This window comes from Ipomoea nil, unplaced genomic scaffold (assembly GCF_001879475.1).
Source record: "Ipomoea nil cultivar Tokyo-kokei standard unplaced genomic scaffold, Asagao_1.1 scaffold2926, whole genome shotgun sequence".
NCBI lineage: Eukaryota > Viridiplantae > Streptophyta > Magnoliopsida > Solanales > Convolvulaceae > Ipomoea > Ipomoea nil.
Genome location: NW_017619354.1, coordinates 295,896 through 320,103, shown reverse-complemented (window position 1 = coordinate 320,103; position 24,208 = coordinate 295,896). Strand labels below are relative to the sequence as shown.

Genomic DNA, 24,208 nt, shown 5'->3' with positions numbered 1-24,208 from the left:
AAAAAGCTGACTTGGAAGTTCTAAAATTTTAGTTCAAACAAGCAACCAAAGCAGCAAGTTCAGTTCATCTGCCATTAAGTACATTATGCCCTCAAGTACATATTTAAACAGCCAATCTTACATTTCATAAATTTTTCTACTTTATAACAAAATTATATTGACAGTTACAATAAATCAAGCCATTACAACTCTCCTCTAAGTAGCAGCGTTGGGCAACACTTTAGGCTTTGGCTTCACTTCAACTTCATTCACACTTCGGACAAATATGACATCTGGTTCATGTCTGCAAGAACAAATACAGTCAATAAATTGGTACAAATATGAAATATACATTATATTGTTGCATATGTGGATACACCTCATTAATTACACCACTTACGGTTTATCTCCCTCCTCAAATGTATAACTTGCGGCCACAGCCAACAGTCTGCCATCTCTGCTGAATGACAAGGCTGCAACGCTTGCAGGGTATTTGGAATACTGCAGGTAGGTACAATTAAGAAAATCAGTAAGAAGAATCACTGCATATTCTTAAGAATTCGATATAATTACCTGATATAACCTCTTTTTGTTGTTTCCATCCCAAACATTAACATAACCGTCACAACCCCCAGTAGCAAATGTACCATAGCTGCAGAATAAGTTTGCAAAGCAAATCTTTAAGTATAATAAGGAGCCACAGAAAAATTTGAATCAGGTTAATTTTATGATTCTACTCAGAAAACCATGAGTACATGGAACCAAACACTTACATCGGGTGAAATGCAATGGCATTAACAGGGTAGACTACGTCCCTTCCAGCTTCAGATTTTCGATGACATTTGAATGCATATCTGCACATTAAAATTAAAAACTATGTAAAACAACTATTGGCCTAAGATGAATCTACTTTTTATTTGCAACTTCTTATAGCTATCACTCTACTAAATATAGATTGGAGAAATGAGTTCTACAAATATAGGAAGAACATATACTGTAGACTAAATAACCAGAAAAGGCAGGCACTATAAAGAAAACTTCAGGAAAAAGGTTCAGCCTGTGTTTGATGAAAAATCCTCAAAAGCATTCATGTTTTAATCAAGTGGAAAGTGCTGTTGCAAGTTTTTGGTAAAGAATAGCAATACTTCTTGGATTGACCAGCCTCAGACAGATCAAAAAATTCCATGGCAACGCGACCTTCAACAGAACTAAGAGCATAACCTGCAAATTACACTTCCAATTAAATGCAAACACACACAACATAAGAATAATTCAGAAGCACCAATTCCACTAACATACAACTAAAATGTAAAACTGGACAAAGTTTTGAGCAGAAGTTCAATACCTAAGCTATATTCCTTTATAGTTGTTAGCCTATGCTACATGCTCAACTCAAGAATGAATAGCACCACGAAAAAAAAAAACTCATATATGTCTATGGATTTATGAGAAACCATAGTAAAACAATATATCATCTCCAAAACAAAACCTTAATTATCATTCTGAAAGTGAGTTATAATTAAACAAAAAATGTGTATACTGTGAACTAAAAGCTTGCAATCAAGCAGAGCCAATAACAGCCCTCAAAATATAGAGATTGAAGATTCAGAAGTGTACCCGTTCCATTAGGATAACAACGCACACATCTTGTTTGGTATTTCAGCGATGACTCCCTCCGTTGCTCAGGTTGAGACATATTTCTGAGATCATATACATTAACATGCCTCCCAGCAGTTGCCACTACTAAACGGTTGCCAACAAGAGACAGAGAGTAAACACGCTCTGGTTGTGCATAAGTCCCAACAAGAGTGCGCTCCTGCCCACTAGCACCTCTAGGATCCCAGCACTTCAAGGTTTTATCCCAACTACCAGTGATCACTTGTCCTATACATGACAAAAACACACGTTTTTCTTCTCTAAGTCAACTTGAATGAGTAATATAAATAGGTAAGACTAGATCCACCTAATCATTTAAGATTTATAAGAGCACGAGAGTTCATGAACTGAGTACTGACTTTATCACCGCAGTTAAAATCATAAAATTGATTACTCTGTATTTGTTTTGTTGTATATTTCTGTTATCCACATAATTCTCTTTTAATCTCCAGAACCTCTTAGAGCACATATTTTAATATTTTATATGGATTAGTATTTTTAACATTTAATAACAAGAAAACCAAAATATAAAATTAAAAAAAAAAATGAAAAACAAAAACAAAAACAACTAAACAAGAAAAAAAGGTGGAATATTGAGAATTATACAGCACTAATTCCTAGCATCTGCAGACTACAATTACCAGTGTATGAGTATTCAACACAGCGAACAGGTGCATCATGCTTCCCCAAAATATCATCCCTTCCATAATTGAATACAAGCCTGGAAAATCAAGAGTAACACTTTCTAGTAAGGGAAACATTTAGACATGTTTATGAATTGACATAAGAGCTACTCAAGTCAGAAGAACTTCATTATGCATCAAGGAACTATTACATAACGCCATACTGGTATATTTCACAAGTTCTACTTTATACAAGTTCCCATCTTTAAGGAAGAATCCTCAATTCCTTACAATAAGGTATTTAATATTTTATAATGAAATTACTGCACTGTTGAGCACTACTTGAAACCAATAACTACTCTTAATTAATAAATTCAAATATCCACCATTCAAGGATATTTCTCATTATTGTATTACTGGATACATTAATCTGAATTAAGTACCATTGGATTCACCAAGGTTTGGTAACTCTGCAGTGCTTATAAGGAATCAGAGTATCAAATTCGCCTCAAAATGGAAGAAACTTGAAAGTTTAAAAAAGGCTCCAATATGTACCTTCTAACAGTATTATCAGTACTGGCACTGAAGCCTGAAGAATCGTCATGGAAACAACAGTCAAGCACCGCGCCTCCGTGAACGAACGTTCCTCTCAGCGCATTAGCGCTAGCATCGTACAATCGAACAGTCTAATAGAAAAGCAAAATATTCAAAATGTTTAAAATAGGATCTACAACCTCGAAAACGAAATCCAATAAACTACCAACAATTGTAACCAAAACGAGCTTAGGACAAAAGAAAATACACGACAGAAAGACTCGCCTTATCCCAGGAAGACACGAGGAGCTGATCGCTGTGGTTGGAGAAGCGAAGGTTGGATATGCCGTCATTCGGAGGATCCGACAGCTCACGTCCTGTCGGGAGTGGCGCCGCCGTCATGATTCCTCAGAGCTCCGGTCAGCTCTAAAGCTCTTCAGAAGAACACAGAGAGAGAAAGAGCACTAGGGTTTTGTTCGGATAGAGTGAAGTATGTGAAGACCGTGTTTGAATGAGAGCGGGTTGTTCGCGTGCCAGGTTTGCCAGGTGGGAATGGATTTTTGAAATGCCAATTTGAATTGGGTTGTTTGATTACTTTGATCTATTTCGAATCGTAAAAGCGTCATAAAATGTGTAAAATACTCTGTATACACCAACGGAGTGTTTGATTAGAGCATCTTCAACACATTATACCAAAATATCAATTTTTTTTATCAAATGTCAAAATACATATTTTCAACATAATCTCACACTAAATTTTATTCATCTTCAATTCATTACATCAAAACACAAAATTTCTACACTAAAATAATTTAATTTTTCAATTATTAGTTTAAATTTAATTAGTATAATATAATTTAGTTTAAACTTAATTAAATTAATATAAAATATAATTTGTGATGTAAATAATAATTTTTATTAACATTAATTTTTAAATATTAGTCTTGTTTAGATCGTCTCAATGAAATTTTTAAAATGGTATAATTTATACTTTATAATACAAACTTTAAATATAAGTATTTAACAAAATAAACAAAATATATAAGCAAGGACAAAATCGTAATCTTTTTGTCCCTCTCCCATTTGCCGCGGGTGAACAATGTCGCGCCATATATGGCGCAACACTGTTCACCAACGGTAAATTTTTGCCGATTTGTCGCTGGTTGGAATTGGATAAATGGTCGGATGGTGGAATGGTGGAATGGTGTTGTCGATTTGCCATTTTCACGCTACGTTGGAGATGCTTTTAGATTGAAAATTTTTGCTCTAAATAAAAAAGTTTTCTTTAAATCTAAGTAATTTAATTCATAAAAAAATATTTTTTATCAAAAAAAAAATCTAAAAAAACTTTTTCCTTAGCTCATCCTATATTTTTTGCAAACCAAACAGGCCGAGAGTATTTTGTTGTATATACTTTTTTTTTATAAATTAAGATGTCTTTTTGCGCTTAATTGGATCTACAATTTTGATGATTTTACATAAAAAAAAAAAATGTAGAGAGTATCATTTTGAGAATAATTAGTTGTTGTCATTGAGGTTCTTTAATATAGTTATTGTCCTAGGCATAATATTTACCAATCGTTATATCCTACACCACGGCGCACATAGCACTGTGCGCCGCGCGCCTCCCAAAACGACGTCGTTTTGGAGTAGTGTTGGGAGGCGCGGTAGGAAGTTGCTGAGATTATGTGTATTTGTTCACAACGTTATGTGTATTTGTTCACAACGTTATGTGTATTGGTTCATACAGTTATGTGTATTTTTATACAATTATGTACATTCTTTTTATACAATTATGTACATCCGAATCAGAAAATTTGCGTGTATTATGTTAAGAGTTGATGTGTATTATGTTAAAAGTTTATGTTTATTATGTATTATGTTAGATTATGTGTATTATCTTTTAAAAAGAGTATGTATATTTTGTTATATAATTATGTACATTCATGTATAATATTATGTGTATTCTAGTATAACACTATGTACATTCTTGAACAACGGTTTTTTTTTTTTTAAGAAAAAACTACTGCCATTCACTGGGGCGGGAAATTTCAAAAAAAAAAAAAACAAATAATTAAAACGACGTCGTTTTGCATCTGGGCGCATAGTGCAACGCGCGCCGTGGTGTAGGATATAAATTGCCAATATTTACCGACACAAATGGAATGAGCACATGTACTATAGGACTCATTGAAGCCCATATTAATTTGGAACTACATTTGATTAATCTATCTTTTTTTTTTTTTTTTTTTTTGAATGTTACGAGCTCTATTACATTGTACTATCTGTTCATATACTTTCTCAACCTACTGAAACACAAAGAGCTAATAATGCCTCCACTGAGGCTCGAACTCACAACCTTCTAAATAGAAGTCCAACCCGGATACCATTGGACCACATAGTCCTGGTTGATTAATTTATCTATTAATATTAAAACACAAAATTTTTTAATAGTTACATTTTTACTTTTATATGTGTCCAAATTAATAATTGATATATATATATATATATATATATATATATATATATATATATATATATATATATATATATATATATATGTTCAGGTGCATTTAAGTGTTTCTCGTGCGGTTGTGCGGGTGATTAATGTGCCCGAGTTTTGTACTTAATGTGAGTAAGTCTTGTGCTTAATGTGTGTGAGTATGTAATGTTTAATGTGCGTGAGTTTTGTACTTAATGTGCGTGAGTTTTGTGCGTAATGTGCGTGAGTTTTGTGCTTAACGTGCGTGAGTGTGTACTTAATGTGAATTGTTGTTAAAACTTTAAAGTGCATGAGTTTTATGCTTAATGTGTGTGAGTTTTGTGCTTAATGTGCGTGAGTCGTGTGCTTAAGGTGCGTGAGTTCTGTACTTAATGTGCATGAGTGTGTACTTAACGTGAATTGTTTTTAAAATTAAGGTGCGTGTGTTTTTGTGCTTAACATGCGTGAGGTTGTGTTCTAAAGGTGTTTTGTTTGTGTGCTTAATGTGCATGTGTTGTGTACTTTAAGTGCGTCAGATTAATGCTTAACGTGCGTCCACCCGGAAGCATCAAATGCACCTGATTCCTCCCCCCCCCCCCCCCCCCCCCCACACACACACACATATATATGTGTGTGTGTGTGTGTGTGTGTGTGTGTGTATGTATATGAAATGGTTCAGGTGCGGGAATGGCTTCCGGTGCGGTTGTGCGGTTGGACCCACCTTAAGCATTAAAATGGCGCACATTAAGTATTAACTCCGCGCATCAACACTGACGCACATTAGCTTAAGCATACGAATCACGCACCTTAAGCATACAACACACGCACTTTAAGCGCAAAACTCACACACCTTAAGTTTCACACAACTACTCACATTAAGTACTAACCCCACGCACCTTAAGCACAAACATCACGCACCTTAAATTTCAACAACTACTCACATTAAACACACAACCTACACACCTTAAGCACAAACTACACGCACCTTAAGCACAAACCACACGCACAGAATAGTTATGATGTGCATCCGTATGCACCATGCATGATGCATACGGATGCAAAAACGACGTCGTTTTATTAAAAACGCGTGTCTCCCCTTAAAAAAAAAAAATCAGGTTCGATTCCCAGGAACAGCATTATGTTGTTCATTCATTAGTTCATAGATTATGGAATTTTAGTTCATTGATTCTGGAATTATAGTTCATTGATTCTGGAATTGTAGTTCATCGATTCTGAAATTTTAGTTCATAGATTCTGGAATTTTAGTTCATTCATTCTGGAATTTTAGTTCATTCATTCTGGAATTTTTAGTTCATAGATAAGATTATGGAATTATAGTTCATCGATTATGGAATTATAATTCATCGATTCTGAAATTTTAGTTCATATGTTGTTGCTGAGAATCGAACCTGAATTTTTTAATTTTTTTTTTAAGGGGAGACACACGTTTTTTAATAAAATGACGTTGTTTTTGCATCCGTATGCATCATGCATGGTGCATACAGATGCACAACATAATTTGTCACACGCACATTAAGCACAAAACTCACGCACATTAAGCTCAAACCCAAACACCTTAATTTTATCTAGATACAAAAATTACCAAATTGCCATCACATTTTTTTTTTTAAATTTTGGTAATCTTGAACGTTGATTTAAGCAAGATCAATGACTCAGATTTAATCGCACAACCGCACCATAACCTAATTATATATATATATATATATATATATATATATATATATATATATCCAAGTGATTACAAATTGACTCGATCCTTTAAAAAAATATTGCATAAAATAGAATTTCATATTCGAACTAGATTGATATGTGTATATGTATAATATGTTCAAATGTATAAAAAGAATTCACACGGTAACTAAATTGTACTTATGCCACTACGTGTCTACGTTATGAAGTTAAATGCTTAAGAAGTTAATGTACTGAGTTTATGAACTTATAATATTGTGTATATGCATCTTCTAAACTTGCTGTATTGGCTTTGTAATCTTACTCCTTGTGTATTACTACAACTAGTATTTTCCACATACGATGCACGGACACAATTTTAGAAGTATTGTTTTAATGTTATGATACTAAATAGATATAATTTTATTAAAATATAAATATAAATATAAAATGTAATATTTTTTTTTTTGAAATTTAAGTATAAAATGTAAAAATTATTCATTTAAAAAAGTTTATCTGTGTAAGAACTGGTTGTATCCGGTTTATATTTAAATATAGTTTTGAATGAGTTTTTGACTTGTAATCATGATTATGGTATAATTTTAAGAAATTGTTAGTTGAAAATTAACAAGTTTTTATTATGAAGTTAAAAGTATTATTTTTTAAACATGTAGTTAATAGATTATGTGTGGATGTACCCACAATACCAATGAATTTTATAGTTCTGTAAAAGAAAAAAAAAGAAAAAAAAAAGAAAGAAAAAAAAAGGTCACTAAAGGCACCACTTATAAAAGTTACGATATTACAAGATGAATTATAGTCTATGATATAACAACTAGTCTTTTAGTGGAGGTAAATAGTAAACAAAGTTAATTGCACAATTTTTTACTGTTAACTGTCACAATTGTACATGCTTTTGCTCTATGATCCAATTGCTAAAATGTATGAACTTAATATTTTTTTTTTGGAATAAGATTCAAATTGGCCACTGAACGTAACCTGAAAATGCAATTAGGCCACTGAACGAACAAAAAGTGCAATTAGGCCACTGAACTCTCCAAACGTATGCAATTTCACCGGATAATAGGTTACTATCAATTTTAGCAGGTTACCTGCTTACGTGGCAGCTGAGTTGTCATTTTTAATAATTTTTAATAATTAATTTTAATAATAAATTTTATAAAAAATTGAAAAAAATTAAATAAAAAATTAAATAAAGTCATTTTTATTTTTTAAAAAATTTAAATAAAAATTTATTATTAAAATTTATTAAAAATGATTTAAAATTTATTAAAAATACCAACTCAGCTGCCACGTAAGCAGATAACCTGTTAAAATTGAGGGTAACCTGCTATTAGGTGAAATTGCACATTTTTTGAGTGTTCAGTGGCCTAATTGTACTTTTTTTTTTTCGTTCAATGGCCTAATTGCATTTTCAGGTTACGTTCAGTGGCCAATTTGAACCTTATTCTTTTTTTTTTTTTTTTTTTTTTTTTAATTTCAGTTACTAATTTAGTACTCCGTATAAAAATTCTTCCAGCTCAGCAAGTCTTGAAAGTTGGCCCAATGGATTGGGCCTCCCAGTTGTTGATGTTGGGACCTGAGAGGCTGAGACACCTCAGTTCCAGGTGGACTTTGATAGGAAATGAAATCTGTCGCCGTGACTCTGGAACACTGGAAGTCGGGAACGGATCTGCAAACACAGAATCATGTCCAGAATTCGTGTTTGATTTGCGAAATTCCAAATTTTATGAGCTAAAAGCCTAAAACCCTAGAAGAGATCTCAACTGTAATATCCCGATCTCGATTTCATATACTGCTCCAATTCAGCACATGCAATGGTGGTCTGTAGATGCCGGAAGGTAACCGCTTAATAATTCTCTCGCTATACACGCGCACGCACGCATCTGAAGCTGTAGAGTGTAGATGGAATGGTGGTTCTGCATGTTTACAAATCATTTATGTTGTAAAAATTAGATCTAGTCGAGTCAGTAATTTACAATCTGCAGAGTATTCGTTAATCTTATTTTGAATTATTATTACTGTTTCAAATTAATGTTGATGAATCTCGGCTGCAGTTCTGCGTCTAGCTGGTTTTGCTGAGTTGATCAATGATATTATTAAACGCATTAGAAGACCAAAAATAAATTGTTTTAACTTTAGTGCTTACTGTATGTTGATTTCCACATGATCAATTATGATAGCCAAAACTTTAAAACTTCAACTAAGTGATGTAGAGCTAGTGTTTCTGTTTCATGTCTATTGAGGTCGATAATTGAGTATAGTATAGCAGTTTGAGTTTGTTGATTATGGTGGCTTTATTAAATGCTGAATGGTGATCTGGTGAATTTCAGGCAACTAAGTTGTACTGTTTCGTACACAAGGTTCCAGTTTGTGGAGAATGCATATGCCTTCCCGAGCATCAAATATGTGTGGTATGCTTTGGAATTCATTGCCATCTTAAATTTGGGAGACTTCTTATTTCCCATGTTCTTATTGGATATATATTTTTTTGAATCATTTTAGGTGCGCACTTATTCAGAATGGGTCATAGATGGAGAGTATGATTGGCCTCCAGATTGCTGTTTCTGCCATGCTGTGCTTGAAGAGGCAACAGATACTCAAACTACTCGATTGGGCTGCTTGCGTATGTATTCATACCAATGCAATTTCACCTGCAAAATTTGCATGTGGTTTTGCACATTCCTTATATAGAGCATCTTACATTTGTTAATTGCTTTTTTTTTTTTTTTTTTTTTTTTTTTGTAGATGTCATGCATACGAATTGCTTGGTTTCACATATTAAAGGATTCCCACCACAAACTGCTCCAGCTGGGTACGTCTGTCCAGCCTGTTCAACTTCAGTAAGTTTTACTTACAGAAGCTAAGCAATTTTTTAAATTTTAATATTTTGAATACATTACTCCAGTTGCAGTTGAAAGAGTGAATTTCAATGCACTACCAGTAACTGGTATATAGAAACTTGTAACTTTGGAGAATCAGGAAGTGTAAGAAGTTGCTAATTTGAATTGCTTTGAGCTGGAGTAATGAACTCTATTTCTCATGTATTCACTTAATAAATTAGACTGAATCACTAAGATAATCATCTTGGCCATCACTCTAATGTGAATATTAATACCGTCTGCCATAATGATATAACTGCATATATGAAAGGATTTGAAACAATGGCTACATGTATGTCCCTATTCAGAACATAGGGCTTCAAATTTCAGCCATGGAGCTACAGTTAGCTATCATATAATGGAGAAAGAGTGTGAACTTTGATATAAAGCACAATGAGAGTTTATTAAAAGCATGACTTCTGGTTTTTAAATATACGTGTATAAGCATTTTTTGGGGGGGTTAATAGAAACCACATTACATATTCTTATTTTCCCGCTTAATTGTCTTTAATGTCTGAGAGATTTGCTTATTGATGTAGATATGGCCTCCTAAACATTTCAAAGATTCAGGATCTCATCTTCATTTAAAACTTAAAGAAGCAATAATGCAGGTAAGTTTACTTTGTTATAAAAACTGTTTTAGAGACTTTCTTTTGCACATTTACTGTATTTCTTATTTGCTAATAATGCTTAATATTGACTTCTTGCCTTTATTCTATTCTGGCTTGCGAGTTTTTTGTAATTAATTTTAATGTGATCCAGACTGGAATGGAGAAGAATTTGTTTGGAAATCATCCTGTTTTATTGCCGCCAACAGATTCTCGAAGTCCCCCACCTGCTTTTGCTTCAGATCCATTGAAGCATGTTTCTGAAGCTGGATCTGCTGGAAAAGATTTTGAAGGATATACAGCTGTCCCTGCAACAGGTTCTGCAAAACCTTCAGCCATTGATATTGTTGAAATAGATGGACTAAACTCAGCTTCAGCTCATTCCAATCATGAGGCCAACTTTACTAAAAGCTCGAGTCCTCCTGCTGTAAGCAAATACTACTGCTATTTTTACATGTATACAACTGTAGAGCACTTAAACTTGCACAAAGCATACAAATAAACTTCAAATTATGCTTAGGAGATGTATTTTTATTGTTCTTACATCCACTTCTTGGTGCCACTCCTCCCAGCCAGGGGCTACCACACGAAAGAGCGCAATACAAGTAGAAAGACAAAATTCTGAAATTTCATATTATGCTGATGACGAAGATGGGAACCGGAAAAAGTACACTAAAAGGGGTGAGCATGTTTTCTTTAGTGTGGGCTTTTTTTTTGTGTGTGTGTGTGTGTGTCCAGTCATAAAATAGGGGCTTTGATTCAGAGGATAGATAATGGAAGCTATTTATGTTTCAAACTTTATCATTTCTGCTTTCCTAGGTTAGCTTTTGCCCATATGACAAAGATCATAGCAAAGAAAACATGCTAGCTACGTTGTGATTTGTACTCTGTAAGATTCCCGCAAAGTAAAACTGGTGTTGTTTATCTACAGGTACACTGCAACACAAGTTCCTTAGATCTTTGCTGCCTTTTTGGTCAAGTGCATTACCAACACTACCTGTGACTGCACCACCACGGAAAGAGGCACCAAATGCAGATGGCACACGCCATCATAGATCTTCAAGGATGGATCCAAGAAAAATCCTCCTTGTTATAGCCATCATGTAATGCCTTCTGCATCTTTTCTTGGCTTATTAATCTGTGCTTTAGACTTTAGTAGAATGAATCTTGTTCTTCACTTAGAGAAATTAGAGGAAAAGGGGACAGTATGTTGGAACCAAGTTTAATATCCATCTATTAGTGTACCTATCTGTGAGTGGTTAAATCATCAATGCCAATGTTCATTTCTAGCAGATAGGAACAAAATACTGAAATACTCCAGATTAGATACTCTCCTTTTAGATAAGTGAAAACACTTACATTCGAAAATCTATAATTTCTGGATTTGGAAACTTGCCTCAGATTTTTCTGAGGGTAGCTGACTCTAAGAACTTGTACAATCAATTATTGCTCTCTTTTTGAACTAGTAGTTGGAAATCTATTTAGGGACAAAAAAAATGGGTGAAAGGCAGAATTGTTCTAAGCATTGCAAGGGTTGTTTATTATATTCTAAAACCGTGTTCTTGCATGCAGGGCTTGCATGGCAACGATGGGTATCTTGTATTATAGACTTGCACTAGGTCTGGAGGAGTTGCCTGATGAAAAGCAGCAGTAATGTTCAATACTCCTGTTGCAGCTTGATTGATGGTGTACCACTTTAAGATCAAAGTAGCAACATTTTTCTCCTCCCATTTGGGGTCAATTGGAATTTTCAGGACCAGTTTTGTATGGGAATGTGCAACTTGCAATACTTGGTCTGTCAGTTACAGTCTTACAGAGAATACATGTAGCTGTGATTATTATGTTGCCCATTCCTAGTTTTGGTTGCTTTAACCTTGACTTCAGAAGTATCAGTTAAAAAGGAAAACTGCTTTCTATCGTGTTGATTCAAATATAATCTTTTAATCTATGAATTATGTTGGGAGAGATTTGCATCCAAATTGAAAGATTGAAAGTTAAGAAACACACCAAAAGAAGAAAAAAAAAGAAACAATATCTGAAGGAATTGTTATTATAGAAGGGTTGAATTTTCAATGAGTTACTGTGGTGATTTCTCTGTAATAAAAGTTGTTTTTTTTTTTTTTTTTTTTTTTTTTTTTTTTTTTTTGGAGTATTATTGACCCTATTACATGTAGTATCTGTTCAACAAATAAATACCACTTTTCTCAAGTTATTGAAGCCCAACAAATAAATACCGCCCCCATTGAGGCTCAAGCTTATGGCAAATTATGCTATGCATTCGTATGCACCATGTATGGTGCATACGGATGCAAAAACGACGTCGTTTTATTAAAAACGCGCGTCTTCCCTTTAAAAAAAAATCAGGTTCGATTCCCAGCAACAACATATGAACTAAAATTTCAGAATCGATGAACTATAATTCCATAATCGATGAACTATAATTCCATAATCAATGAACTAAAATTCCAGAATCTAATCTATGAACTAAAAATTCCAAAATGAATGAACTAAAATTCCAGAATCTATGAACTAAAATTACATAATCGATGAACTACAATTCCAGAATCGATGAACTATAATTCCATAATCAATGAACTAAAATTCCATAATCTATGAACTAAAATTCCAGAATGAATGAACAATATAATGTTGTTGCTGGGAATCGAACCTGAATTTCTTTTTTAAGGGGAGACACGCGTTTTTAATAAAACGACGTCGTTTTTGCATCCGTATGCACCATGCATAGTGTATACGGATGCACAACATAACTACCCCAAACTTATATTCTTCCATTTGAAAGAGTCACTCCATGCCGATTGATCATAATGTCTTTAACAATAAAAATTGTTATTTATAGTGGTTGAAAGTGAAGATTTAACGTCGAATAAAAACTCTTTTAATATTATATTTCTTCAAATTAAGTAAATAACATCCGAATCTTATTTAACATTATCACTTAAAAGGTATGTTTGGTTCACACATGAGAATGAAAATCATAATCTGATCTTTTATTACGATGTAACTGGAAATAGACGTAAATCACTCGTTTTACGCAACATGTTCCAGCAGTATTTCTGTTAAAACGAATCAATTGATGACACACACATATATATCCCCATCCGCATTGAATTTCAACCTTTCAATCTTCTTGATATTTTCAAACACTACAAATATCTTTTCAAATACAAAATATCAGGTGACATATAAGAGCATCTTTTAACTGCTAAAAGATTTTGTAGAATTTTGGTCACGTGGAGAAAGATGGGAGAAAAAAAAAATGAAGGAAAAAGAAAAGGACATAAGGGTGTCAAAAAGAAAAATGAGAAAAATGGTTATTTACGCGTCCGCACTAATGGGCCAATTGTGCGTGCTTGGCGTGTTGAATTCATCGTGGGATGAATGTCCAATGACCCCTATGTCATTAGTAAGAATGGCACCTCAAATTATGTTAGTGAGTACTTGTCCAGTGTGTACGAATCTATATTCATAATTTTTATATTGTAAATTCATAATTTTTATACTGTAGATTCATAATTTCTAAAATCTTAGTGAGTTAAAATTTATACTTTATTCTAATTGTTGAACCATGTTTTCACAAATCAATGCAGTATAGAAATTATGGATCTACTATATTTAAATTATGAATTTTACGGTTTTAGAAATTATGAATCTAAAGTATAAATTTTAGCTCACCGAGAATTTAGAAATTATGGATCTACGGTATAGAAAATATGGATCTACAATATAGGAATTATGAATATAGATTCGTGCACACCATGCAAGGTGGCACGCGTTCACAACATAACGATTGCAATATTCTCTCTTTATCATGACAAAAAAAAAAAAGTAATACTACATCTACTCCAACTTTCTACTTCATTATCTATTTTCTGTTGAGATGCGATTGATCTAAAAAATAATTTTGTTATACTCAATAAAATTTATACACTTAAAGGAAGTTATACTCAATGAAATACATCTATCATATATTAATAAAAAAAAAAAAGAAAGAAAAAAAAAAAAAGAAGAAGTGAAGTTGATATCATCGATCAGGCTGCAGCTGCAGCTTTCAGCCTTGTCTGAGTGCCACATAGCATGAAACGGCAGCCATGATTACGCAGATGGCGAAGTAGGTCAAGTCGTCGAAAATGGCAGAAAAGCGCATTTCTTGGAGATCCCAAAGCGCGGAAACGCAATGCCGTACTCCCTCAAAAACCACCATTATCACGTTAGCCATTTCTGCCTTAATTGCCTAGCTTAGCTTCCTGCAGGATCGGATCGGATCTCCGATCCGGCGATATATATGATCTCCCCAACTCGATCGATCTGTTAATTGAATGCTCTTCCACTCCGATCCGACCTTGCAGAATAACCAAACTTGCTCTAAGCTATATATATATATATATATATATATATATATATATATATATATATATATATATATATATATATATATATATATATATATATATATATATATATATATATATGATACATCTATCCACGTATAGTACGATAACCCAAACTAACAAAATATGATGCTTCCAGGATGTTTCCTTCTCTAATCAAGATGATATGATGAAGAGTGGGTGTGGGTCCCGGGAAATGGAGATTATTATTACGCATGATGATGATCGGAAATGGGATTTTGCCCGGGACTGATTTAGGACTATTTGAGGTAGAGCCGTATATAGAAGATCAGAGTTCCACATGGGTAGTCCACTAGTCCGTAGTAGTTGATCTCATACATATACATAGATAAACATAGTTATCAAGGAATTGAGTTAACTCCGTTTTTGGTCCTAGATTTATAGGTGATAGTTTTTTTATTTTTTTTTTATTTTTATTTTTTTATTTATTATCAAAACATCATCTTTTGGTCCTAATGTTATTCGTGACAACCAATTTTGGTCATCTATCAACAAAATCGTTGAAATTTCGTTAAATAGAAGGATATTTTGACCTTTTTAATACAAAGTGCGTTGACCCGTTATATTTTTTATGTTTATTTTTTATTTTTTGAAAAAATTCATAATTGAATAACAAAATGCCCTTGTTTTTAACAAAATTTCAATGGTTTTTTTGATAGATGACCAAAATTAGTCATGTCACAATAATACTATGACCAAATTAAAAGGGATGTTCTGATAAAAAAAAAGACTAAAAGTGGACTGACACCTATAAATCTAGGACAAAAAATGGAATTAACTCTGAAGGAATTTAAAACACATTTCTCAAAACATTTTTCCAGTAATCCAGTACCATATACACATAAGGAGGAATTCATATCTCACTAGTGGGGTAGGAACATCACCACAACAAAGTCGTAGGTGAACAATAACTACCTACTGAACACATCACAAAACATCTATTTTACCAAGGTGGAAACATGACCGATACCTTAAGTGTGCAAACCCCAAATTGAGATTTCAAGCTCAACGATTAATACATTAAACCAGTCCTAGTAACCCATGATGTTTTCTACTAGGTTACTCATCAAATGAATATCCATGATGTTTTCTACCGGATATATCTCAAAATAGGACCGCAGCCTATAATAGAGCTAGAGCTCACCAAGATCATTTCTCACATAAAGTATCCAGGATCTTTTCTACAAGATACAATTCACATATCCTCCAAACAATTTACATTTTTGTATCATTTCCTCCAAAAATAATACATTTCACATATACTCTCCCAAAATAATATAATTTTGTAACATATTCATCCAAATACATTTATACATTAAATAATATCCTCCAAAATAATGTATGTATTTTTCAATGCTCATTTCTCTTAGGCTATAAAAAATTTACCCTTCACAAATGTGTGTATATATATACACACACACACACATATAACCAATTTTCAAAATAATGGTTTCCAAACATGGCATTCACAACTCATAAAACATTTTAACCACAAGTATTAATAGGCATATACAAAACAATTAAATATTTTTCAGAAAATATATTTTCTAAATAAAATATACAAAATTTCACGAAAACACTGTTTGAACCTGCGATACAATCCCATAACCAAGGGCCTTGTGACGGAACTGTCAAGACTGTTGATTTAGATTAAATCAACAACTCAATGTGCATGCTCAACGGAACTATATATATATTGGATGATATAAGAACTAGAGAATATATAACTTTCCAAAAATATATTGCTTGAATGTGCCTGCTGCAAAAGTGAACCTAAACAACTGAAAGCCTTATGTCTCTAGAATAATGAAGATTGGAAATTGCCAGCGGTTTATAAAAAGTAAAAATTGGACACTTTAGAATTGAATTCAAGATCTCTCACACCCTAAGCAAGAAGGATACTACTAAACCAAATGCAGACACATACTGTTCAACCAGAGTGATTCATAGGGGTATTTTGACAGGTAAATAAAACTGCATAATTAGCTGCTTACGAAAAACAAAAATGGGGCATTCCGAGAATTGAACTCGGGACCTCTCGCACCCTAAGCGAGAATCATACCACTAGACCAAATGCCCGCACATCAATTTGTTGTGTAATTATTCTATCAATATACATCTCGATTCGTTCTAATGTACATCCTTGCACTCTTACTTCTGTCAGGCGTTAACTGAGCAGCAAAAGAGAGTGCAAATGGGGCATTCCGAGAATCGAACTCGGGACCTCTCGCACCCAAAGCGAGAATCATACCACTAGACCAAATGCCCATGTTATTCTTCTCTGTGTAATAAAGATATTTGTGTGCAATACAAAATGCAAAAGCTCGGCATTGCTTCCTTGCCAACGGTGGGTGTCAAACTGTCAACTCAACTTGAAAAACGAAAAATAACAATGTGGGGGTGAAGGAAGATGAAGCTCTGGGAATCCTTAAAGCACTTAGCTGGATAAAGGATTTGAGATTAGATCACGTTTAAATTGAGATGGACGTACAGGTTGTTTCTCAAGAATTAAAATATGCTCCTTCTGAATTGCTTATTGAAGATATAAAAGTATTAGCGAGAAGTTTTAATGTATTTTTCTCTTTAATTAAGCGATTAACGAATGGAGTGGTTCAAGGACTTGATCGGGCCGCTTATTCTTTGTCTGATTGTATTGTTTGAAAATTGAAACTTAATACCAGATCCCTATTTGAAACTTCTCTCTCTATTTGCATTATGCGTGGCATGGGGTGGGAGGGACTGTGGGACTGCTTTAATTTCGGATAAAATGAGAACCAAATGCCTAATTTCCCATAAACTTCTCCGATAATTATTGCTAACCCCACACTTTTTCTTGTATATATTCTTTTAATTTTTTCCTTCTTTCTTTCTTTCTTTATAGGACCAAAAAAAAAAAAAAAAAAGAAAGAAAGAAAATTAATACTTCTCTCAACCCACCTTGTTCTGTGAATTTTTTTGTTTTGATTCATTTTTTTTCAAAACATATTTGGAGGAAGGAACTGGGTTGCAGAAAACAGGGTTTATATTATAACAACATTGTATCAGACTTACAAGGTATCTCATATGTGTATTTTTCTTGTCCTGTCCTGTCCACTTTGGTGGTGGCTATTGTAATATTCACCAAAAGTTTCTACCTTTGATGTTCCACTGTTTCCAGAAAACCCAGAAAATTAATATTGAATTCTTTACATAATGCATTTCCATATATTTGTATGTGTTGTTTTATTGATGTTTTTTATTTACATACAGATTTGAATGGGAAAGGAGTAGTGTTGAGTGTTGAGAGAGATGGGTGTGAAAAGTGTGGCCTTTCGGATAGGAACATGCTTTAGAGCAGCCTGCAAGCATCCATTTGTTATGATTATGCTGTGCTTATTGGGAGTTGTGTACAGATCATTTCCTTATGTGTTTTCCTTATTAGTATCTGCCTCTCCTATTATTTTCTGTACTGGTGTTTTGCTTGGAGCATTGCTTAGTTTTAGCCAGAAAAAAGCACCTCCCGAAATCCGAGGAGGAGGAGAGGAAACACTGCATTTTAAGACTCAGATATCAAATAATGTTAGTGTTGTGCAAAGACAGGAAACAAGTAAACAAGTTGAGGAAGATAGTTCTGAGGATGATGATACTGAGAGGTCACAGCAAGGATTTGAGCTACTAAATGGTGATGGGTTTGTTTTGAAGAAGGATCATTGTTTGCCCATTCCAAAGTTGTTGAGTTCTGAGGTTGAAATTCATAAATCAGGTTCCTGTGATTCTAAACTGCCAAAACACAAGGATGATTCGGGGTCTGATGAATCCGGGAGTTCTTCTCCCGAGATTGTACCAATGCTTGATGATGAGCTCCATCCGCTTTTAGATTCAGATGCTCCCCCCGGGCCTCCTGTGGATGATGTTAGTTGTGAGCATTTTTGTAGGTCCAATGATAGCAGTGAAGAAGAAAAAACCGAATTACAAGTTGAAGAGGAAGAGGAAGACGAGGAAGAAGGGGATAAAGAAGAACTAACAAAGAGTGCAATAAAGTGGACCGAGGAAGACGAGAAGAATATGATGGAAGTGCGAAGCTCTGAGCTCGAAAGAAACCAACTATTAGAGAGTGTTATGGCAAGACGAAGGTCGAGAAAGTGGGTGAGCATGAGCATGATGGGATCAGGGAAGGAGTTGGAGAGCTGTGGTCCTCCCTTTGTGACAACAAGGCCAAGGCACAATCCTTTCGATAGTCTGCCTGATTCCTACGAAGAGGGATTGCCTCCAATCCCTGGATCAGCTCCATCTATTTTAATACCTAGGCAAAACCCTTTCGATATTCCATATTACTCTGATGAACAAGACAAAACTGGAGATAATAATTCCGGATTAGATTTTTTAGATTTTCAACCTAAAGAAACAACAACAACAACTACATTGTTCGAGGAGAGTGAGTTTTTAAATGTAGTGCCCTCAATCTTTGGTAAACGAGATGAATCTTACTTTGCTGCGGAGCAGATATCTGCTCCAGAAGGAACAAGCTACTCAAATAGGGAGGATTTGGAAGACAAGAATGTTGTCAAGGATGAAGAAGAAGAAGAGAAGGTTGATGTAAGGGATAGGGAAGAAAAGAAAGTGATGGATGATGAGCGTATGTTTGAAGAAGCAGTGCTGATAACTAAGATAGAACGAGCTTCTGAGGATGTTGGGCATGGAAGTCAGTCTTCTGAGGAAGAAGAAGAAGAAGAATTGGGGAGTCGTTTGAGAAATATTTTCGTGGATGAGATTGTAATGAGACCGGAAAAGCATGGTGAGTTTAAGTCGGAGTTAGAAAGTGTGGAAAGGATCTTTGTTGAGAAAGAAGAGAAAACAGGAGCTAGTGTTGAAGAAAGAAGGTCCTCATCCTCGTCCTCATCCTCATCCTCATCCTCCTCGAGTGGGTGTGATGCAGAGAATGGCATATCGGGGCAAGCTGCAGTTGAGGAGGAGGGGGGTGAACGAAGAGAGCCGGTTTATGATTCAAGTCCTCCTCGTAACCATACTCCTACTCACCAGAGTCTGAGGAGAAACTTGTCATCTTCGTCATTGGATGTGGTTCACGAGACATGGTTTCCTCCTATACAGGTGAAGAGAACCGTATCGTTTGGGCTTCCTCCTATCAAGAGAACCGTATCGTTTGCTGAAGGGGTTATTATGATGGGAAGTAGGAGTCATCGGGTCACCGGGATGCCCATTCCTATTACTAAAGACATGTTGGGAAGCTCCACAATATCGCAATCACAACCAAAAACAACAAGTGAAGTGCTTCCAAATCATCAGCATCAAGTCTCAAATTCATTTCCAGACAGCCAAGGGGACATGAAGCATCTGCAAGATCATCAACTTTCTGAAGCAGCAGATAATACTCAACAACACAGTTCCGATCCTCAGCAGATGAAGAAGCACAAGATAGATAGATAAGATAGATAAATCATCACAGTTGTTAAGCAAGTTAGGCTTGCAGGGTTCAACATTATTCAATCTGTTTACTAATTAATTTATATGAAACAAATTAGGCCTTCACTATTACTCCCTATTTATTTGTATTATATTATATTTATATATTATATATTTGAATGTCCACCAACTTTACTCAACTCTACCCTCCTGGCTTATGTTTAATGTTTTAGATCTTTAAATGCTAAGTTAAGATAAAAGTTGATGGAAATTTAAAACAGCTATGTAATGTTGCATTTTTTCCTCTTTGTGAGTGATGGAGATAATACCCATTTTACCTGGCTCTCAGCTATTAGAAAAAGGACTAAATATTAAAAAGTACAAATAAGTTCATTTATTTTAATAAATTAGTGAAGATGTAAATGTCCAAACAAACCTTTTTGGATTCAATGAAAAATTGATGAAGTAGGATTGCTACCCCAATTTGAAAAACAAAAAAACAGCTGCCAGAATTTAAGCTGGCTGCTACGGTTAACATTTTACTGATTTAACAAAGTACACAACTTGATATAATTAGCTTCAGTAGAGAGCAATAGAAAAGGCTTTCAGCCTGTGGGTGAATAAAACACGCTAGTTGGTCTTTGCCTACACAATATTCTCTTCAATGGAATTGTAAAGGAAAAGGTGAATACCAACAACTGTGGCAATTATGAAGCCAGAAGTGCTTCAATTTTGGCAATCTGATCTTCTTCCTTCTGTGGGGGAGGACTCTTGTTCGCTCCATTGAAAAGATCATGTTTCCACTTCTCAACACTCTTGTTTGAACGATAGCTTGGCCTTGAACCCACTTTGTCTCTTCCCCTAAAATTACCGCTCTCATAGTACCTACTACCTGGTCTTGAAGGGAACTTCCCCCTCCATGTCCCACTCCTGTTTGCTGATCTATCCCCACTGAATTGCTTCTCAGCTTGGTCTGGATGATGAGAAACGTAGCTGCTTTTCTCATTTCTTCTTTCAACATGTACAGGGCGGTTGGAGGAGTTAGGCTTAGCTGCCTCTGTTTCCCCTTTCTCAACTTTCTCAGGATCTGCAGAGATCTTTTCCTCTCTAAATGATCTTTTCTTTGCAGGTGGCTTTGGATTTGTTTCTAACTCATAGTACCCATCATGGCGCCAAGAATCAGTTTCTTTTCCATGAACTTTGGCTTTCTGATCCATCGGCAATGTATCATTACTTGTTTTCCTGTTCACCTGCTCCTTGGCATCCCTCCATTGGCCATGCCCTAAAAGGAAAATAACATGTTGAAGAAAAAATTTACTGGAGGATGCAACACTGAAGTACTGAACACTAAAATATGTTATTGCTCATGCTAGAGAGGGAGAAACTTTGAATATCCCCCTTCCCCTTTACACAGGCATATTAACAAAAATCTACATAATAAATGCATAAAATCATTAGTATTGTGCTATAAACAGAATAACAATGTCCACCAAATGCCAAAGCACAAGAGGAACATGAATAAGATACATTCCCCCCTGCGCCACAGCCCAGTTTGGTTTCACACATGGCAATACCAAGAAAGGGACAAAATAGAATGGCACCTAGAAGGCTAGAAGGCAATTGAAGACGAACTCACCATCTGACTCTCTTCGCCTTGAGCTTCGACCAGCTTGCCCGGCATTACCACGTTCATCGTGCTGTTATAAGAAATGCACAGGCAAGCCTAACAGTGTTATATACACAGAGGTACTTGAAGTCAACTGGCTGAACAAGAATTCCAATGCATCAGCCAAAACGAAAGTTCAACAAATCAAAGAACATGCTATTTAGTCATTAATAGCCAAATCCTGAGTAAGGTACTCTGGTACTGATAAATGGATAACAGATCAAGGGGAAAAGGTTTCCAAAATTGCCAAGAGATCCACACTTGTAACCATAAGGTCACGAGTTTGAATCCTTACCCCCTTGGTTTGAGCCGGTCAATTATGGGTAACTTAGGCTGGTTTACTTCCTTGTGGTCCTTTGTTGGCTAGGGTTACAAGGCGGGGTTTACCTACACCTGAAAGGGTTGTAGGGGTTCCCTCGTCATCCAAAAAGGAGGCTTTCTTTTTTCCTTTTATGTTTCCACCAATCAATTTAGTCTCTCTCTATACTTGAACTAGCATTTATATTGATGCATATAAAATGAGTATCAATCCAATGGCAATACAATAACCATCCACTGGGAGGAAACAAAGTTTTAAAATTATTGGTGCATATAAAATGTTATAAGAATATGGGCATCAAAAGGAAGAAAAGAAATGAGGAAAGAGAACACCAGTGCATTTCACCACAGGTAAGCTGTAAGCAAATGTCCACTAAAACACACTCTAGTACCATGAACAAAAATTGTTAATTATTAAAGAAGACACCTGAAAGTACGTCCGAGAGCGGGGTGCTTCTGCTTGATCTGTAGAATGTTTGGCAGATTGATGCTGAGGTAATTCTGATGGATCAGAAGAATGTTTGGTTCCTTCTATGTGAACATCCCTCCTCTGGTCAGATACCTTTCTTGCAGTTCTTTCTGTCCTATATTCCTGTCTAGATGGTGCCTCATGAGACACTGCATCTCGCAATTGATGTTGGTGATTTCGTTCTCGATCTGAATTTTTCCTAACATCTGAAGAATTGTTTGTGGGGTGCCTCTCATTTTCTGGTTTACTATCCCGCCTAGATCTCTTTGGGCTAAAATAGTAGCAGTTATAGGACGATTGTCAAAGACTGAAGAACACCAGAAGCTTCATATAAATTATAAATTGGAACAAGCCCATTCATGTAGCAGAGTGGACCTCAAGAAATTAAATTATTACGTAACAGTCAAAACAGTAGTTTTTGAAAATTTTGAACCTCAGTGGTAGCAGAGGTCAGCAACAAACAGAATCAAGAAACCATACCTAAGGCTTGGGAATGTGTCATACAGCTAACTATAATCATAGTTCCAAAAGGATATGCATATGAAACTGTGAACATAACTGGTATCCATAGAATCTGTAGTATGATGAAAAGAACATATACTGGCTTTTAGCTTTCAAATACTCATATACACAAACTAATCAATTCATGGTACCCCACTCTCCAGAGTCCCCTCATTCTGTTCAGATAAATTCTAACATCTATGGCTCTGAGCTATACTGCTGCAAGCTTTATCATGTAACCTTGAATTGATAAAATGGAAACTTTTTAAAGGTTTCTTAAGCAATAAACAGAACATTTTTACCAGAATTCAATAAAATCAATATTAAGGAGATCTCAACAGACCAAGGACAAGGATCTATTCACTGTTCCCAGGCACATCAGGGCTTGTAGAACCTAGTTAATCAGCAAAATACAAAAGAATTTCAACATCCTCCATTCCCAATCCAGAATATTCATCGGCAAACACATGGAAGCCAAATGTTCGCAACTAATTGCAACAACAGACCGCGACATTCCATCAGAACAATGAATCAATCATCTGAAGTGTTTCCCAATCTTTCAGAACTTACAAAAATTCACCACCGCAACCGTAGAGACGCACATACAGAGAAGAAGAAATATGGTCTTCGTATACATCTAATATATACACACATAAATATTATATACACTAATGGGAGCGCTGCAGGGCAATTACCTCGGTTCTTGATCGAATCGAGACCGGTGGCGTCTGGGATCAGAATCGCGGCGTTCAAGCCGAGACATTACAGATCGGCGGCGATGAATGCCTACAAACTCAGGCTGCTGAAATGCTAACACTCCTCCGGGTAGTGTAGAGCCGAGATGGAGGGTATCCGGGCACCGGTACTAATACCAAAATTCAAGCCTACTGGGCTTTCTTATCACTTTTAACAGTTTGGTCCATACGTTTTGCGACAGTTATGCCATATAC

General features: G+C 35.1%; 4 protein-coding genes and 2 non-coding genes across 6 annotated transcripts; 2 read left to right on the top strand and 4 right to left on the bottom strand.

Annotated features, from left to right (window-relative positions):
- Positions 1-35: 35 nt before the first annotated feature.
- LOC109162081 (mitotic checkpoint protein BUB3.2-like) lies at positions 36-3,399 on the bottom strand. Its single transcript, XM_019310751.1, has 9 exons — positions 3,078-3,399; positions 2,814-2,944; positions 2,277-2,356; positions 1,597-1,863; positions 1,125-1,200; positions 753-833; positions 553-631; positions 380-480; positions 36-283 (listed from the first exon to the last, which is right to left on the bottom strand). Exons 1-9 carry the CDS (start codon positions 3,192-3,194, stop codon positions 196-198), a joined length of 1,020 nt encoding a protein of 339 aa, XP_019166296.1. The 5' UTR covers positions 3,195-3,399; the 3' UTR covers positions 36-195.
- Positions 3,400-8,560: 5,161 nt separating this feature from the next.
- Positions 8,561-12,422, top strand: LOC109161976 (zinc finger protein-like 1 homolog). The gene is made up of 9 exons (XM_019310580.1): positions 8,561-8,825; positions 9,318-9,398; positions 9,490-9,610; positions 9,733-9,827; positions 10,406-10,477; positions 10,629-10,901; positions 11,047-11,155; positions 11,406-11,577; positions 12,047-12,422. Exons 1-9 carry the CDS (start codon positions 8,802-8,804, stop codon positions 12,126-12,128), a joined length of 1,029 nt encoding a protein of 342 aa, XP_019166125.1. The 5' UTR covers positions 8,561-8,801; the 3' UTR covers positions 12,129-12,422.
- Positions 12,423-16,911: 4,489 nt separating this feature from the next.
- TRNAP-AGG lies at positions 16,912-16,983 on the bottom strand. Its single transcript has one exon. It is a non-coding gene; the product is annotated as a tRNA-Pro (tRNA).
- A 117-nt stretch (positions 16,984-17,100) lies between these two features.
- On the bottom strand, positions 17,101-17,172 carry TRNAP-UGG. The gene has a single exon. It is a non-coding gene; the product is annotated as a tRNA-Pro (tRNA).
- A 1,020-nt stretch (positions 17,173-18,192) lies between these two features.
- On the top strand, positions 18,193-20,328 carry LOC109161648. The gene has a single exon (XM_019310140.1). It carries the CDS (start codon positions 18,193-18,195, stop codon positions 20,326-20,328), a length of 2,136 nt encoding a protein of 711 aa, XP_019165685.1.
- A 459-nt stretch (positions 20,329-20,787) lies between these two features.
- Positions 20,788-24,182, bottom strand: LOC109161977 (serine/arginine repetitive matrix protein 1). The gene is made up of 5 exons (XM_019310581.1): positions 24,130-24,182; positions 23,954-24,086; positions 22,716-23,028; positions 21,941-22,001; positions 20,788-21,586 (listed from the first exon to the last, which is right to left on the bottom strand). The coding sequence occupies exons 2-5, from the start codon at positions 24,019-24,021 to the stop codon at positions 21,012-21,014; spliced, it is 1,017 nt and encodes a 338-aa protein (XP_019166126.1). The 5' UTR covers positions 24,022-24,086; positions 24,130-24,182; the 3' UTR covers positions 20,788-21,011.
- Positions 24,183-24,208: the final 26 nt, after the last annotated feature.

Coding starts and splice junctions, on each gene's coding strand:
- LOC109162081 (XM_019310751.1), bottom strand. CDS start 3,194: ATGACGGCGGCGCCACTCCCGACAGGACGTGAGCTGTCGGATCCTCCG. Junction 2,945..3,077: donor TCGTGTCTTCCTGGGATAAG/GCGAGTCTTTCT, acceptor CTTTTCTATTAG/ACTGTTCGATTGTACGATGC. Junction 632..752: donor GCCATTGCATTTCACCCGAT/GTAAGTGTTTGG, acceptor CTTATTCTGCAG/CTATGGTACATTTGCTACTG.
- LOC109161976 (XM_019310580.1), top strand. CDS start 8,802: ATGGTGGTCTGTAGATGCCGGAAG. Junction 11,156..11,405: donor GAAAAAGTACACTAAAAGGG/GTGAGCATGTTT, acceptor GTTTATCTACAG/GTACACTGCAACACAAGTTC. Junction 11,578..12,046: donor CTCCTTGTTATAGCCATCAT/GTAATGCCTTCT, acceptor TCTTGCATGCAG/GGCTTGCATGGCAACGATGG.
- LOC109161648 (XM_019310140.1), top strand. CDS start 18,193: ATGGGTGTGAAAAGTGTGGCCTTTCGGATAGGAACATGCTTTAGAGCA.
- LOC109161977 (XM_019310581.1), bottom strand. CDS start 24,021: ATGTCTCGGCTTGAACGCCGCGATTCTGATCCCAGACGCCACCGGTCT. Junction 23,029..23,953: donor CGATTCGATCAAGAACCGAG/GTAATTGCCCTG, acceptor CTACTATTTTAG/CCCAAAGAGATCTAGGCGGG. Junction 22,002..22,715: donor GCTCTCGGACGTACTTTCAG/GTGTCTTCTTTA, acceptor TTCTTATAACAG/CACGATGAACGTGGTAATGC.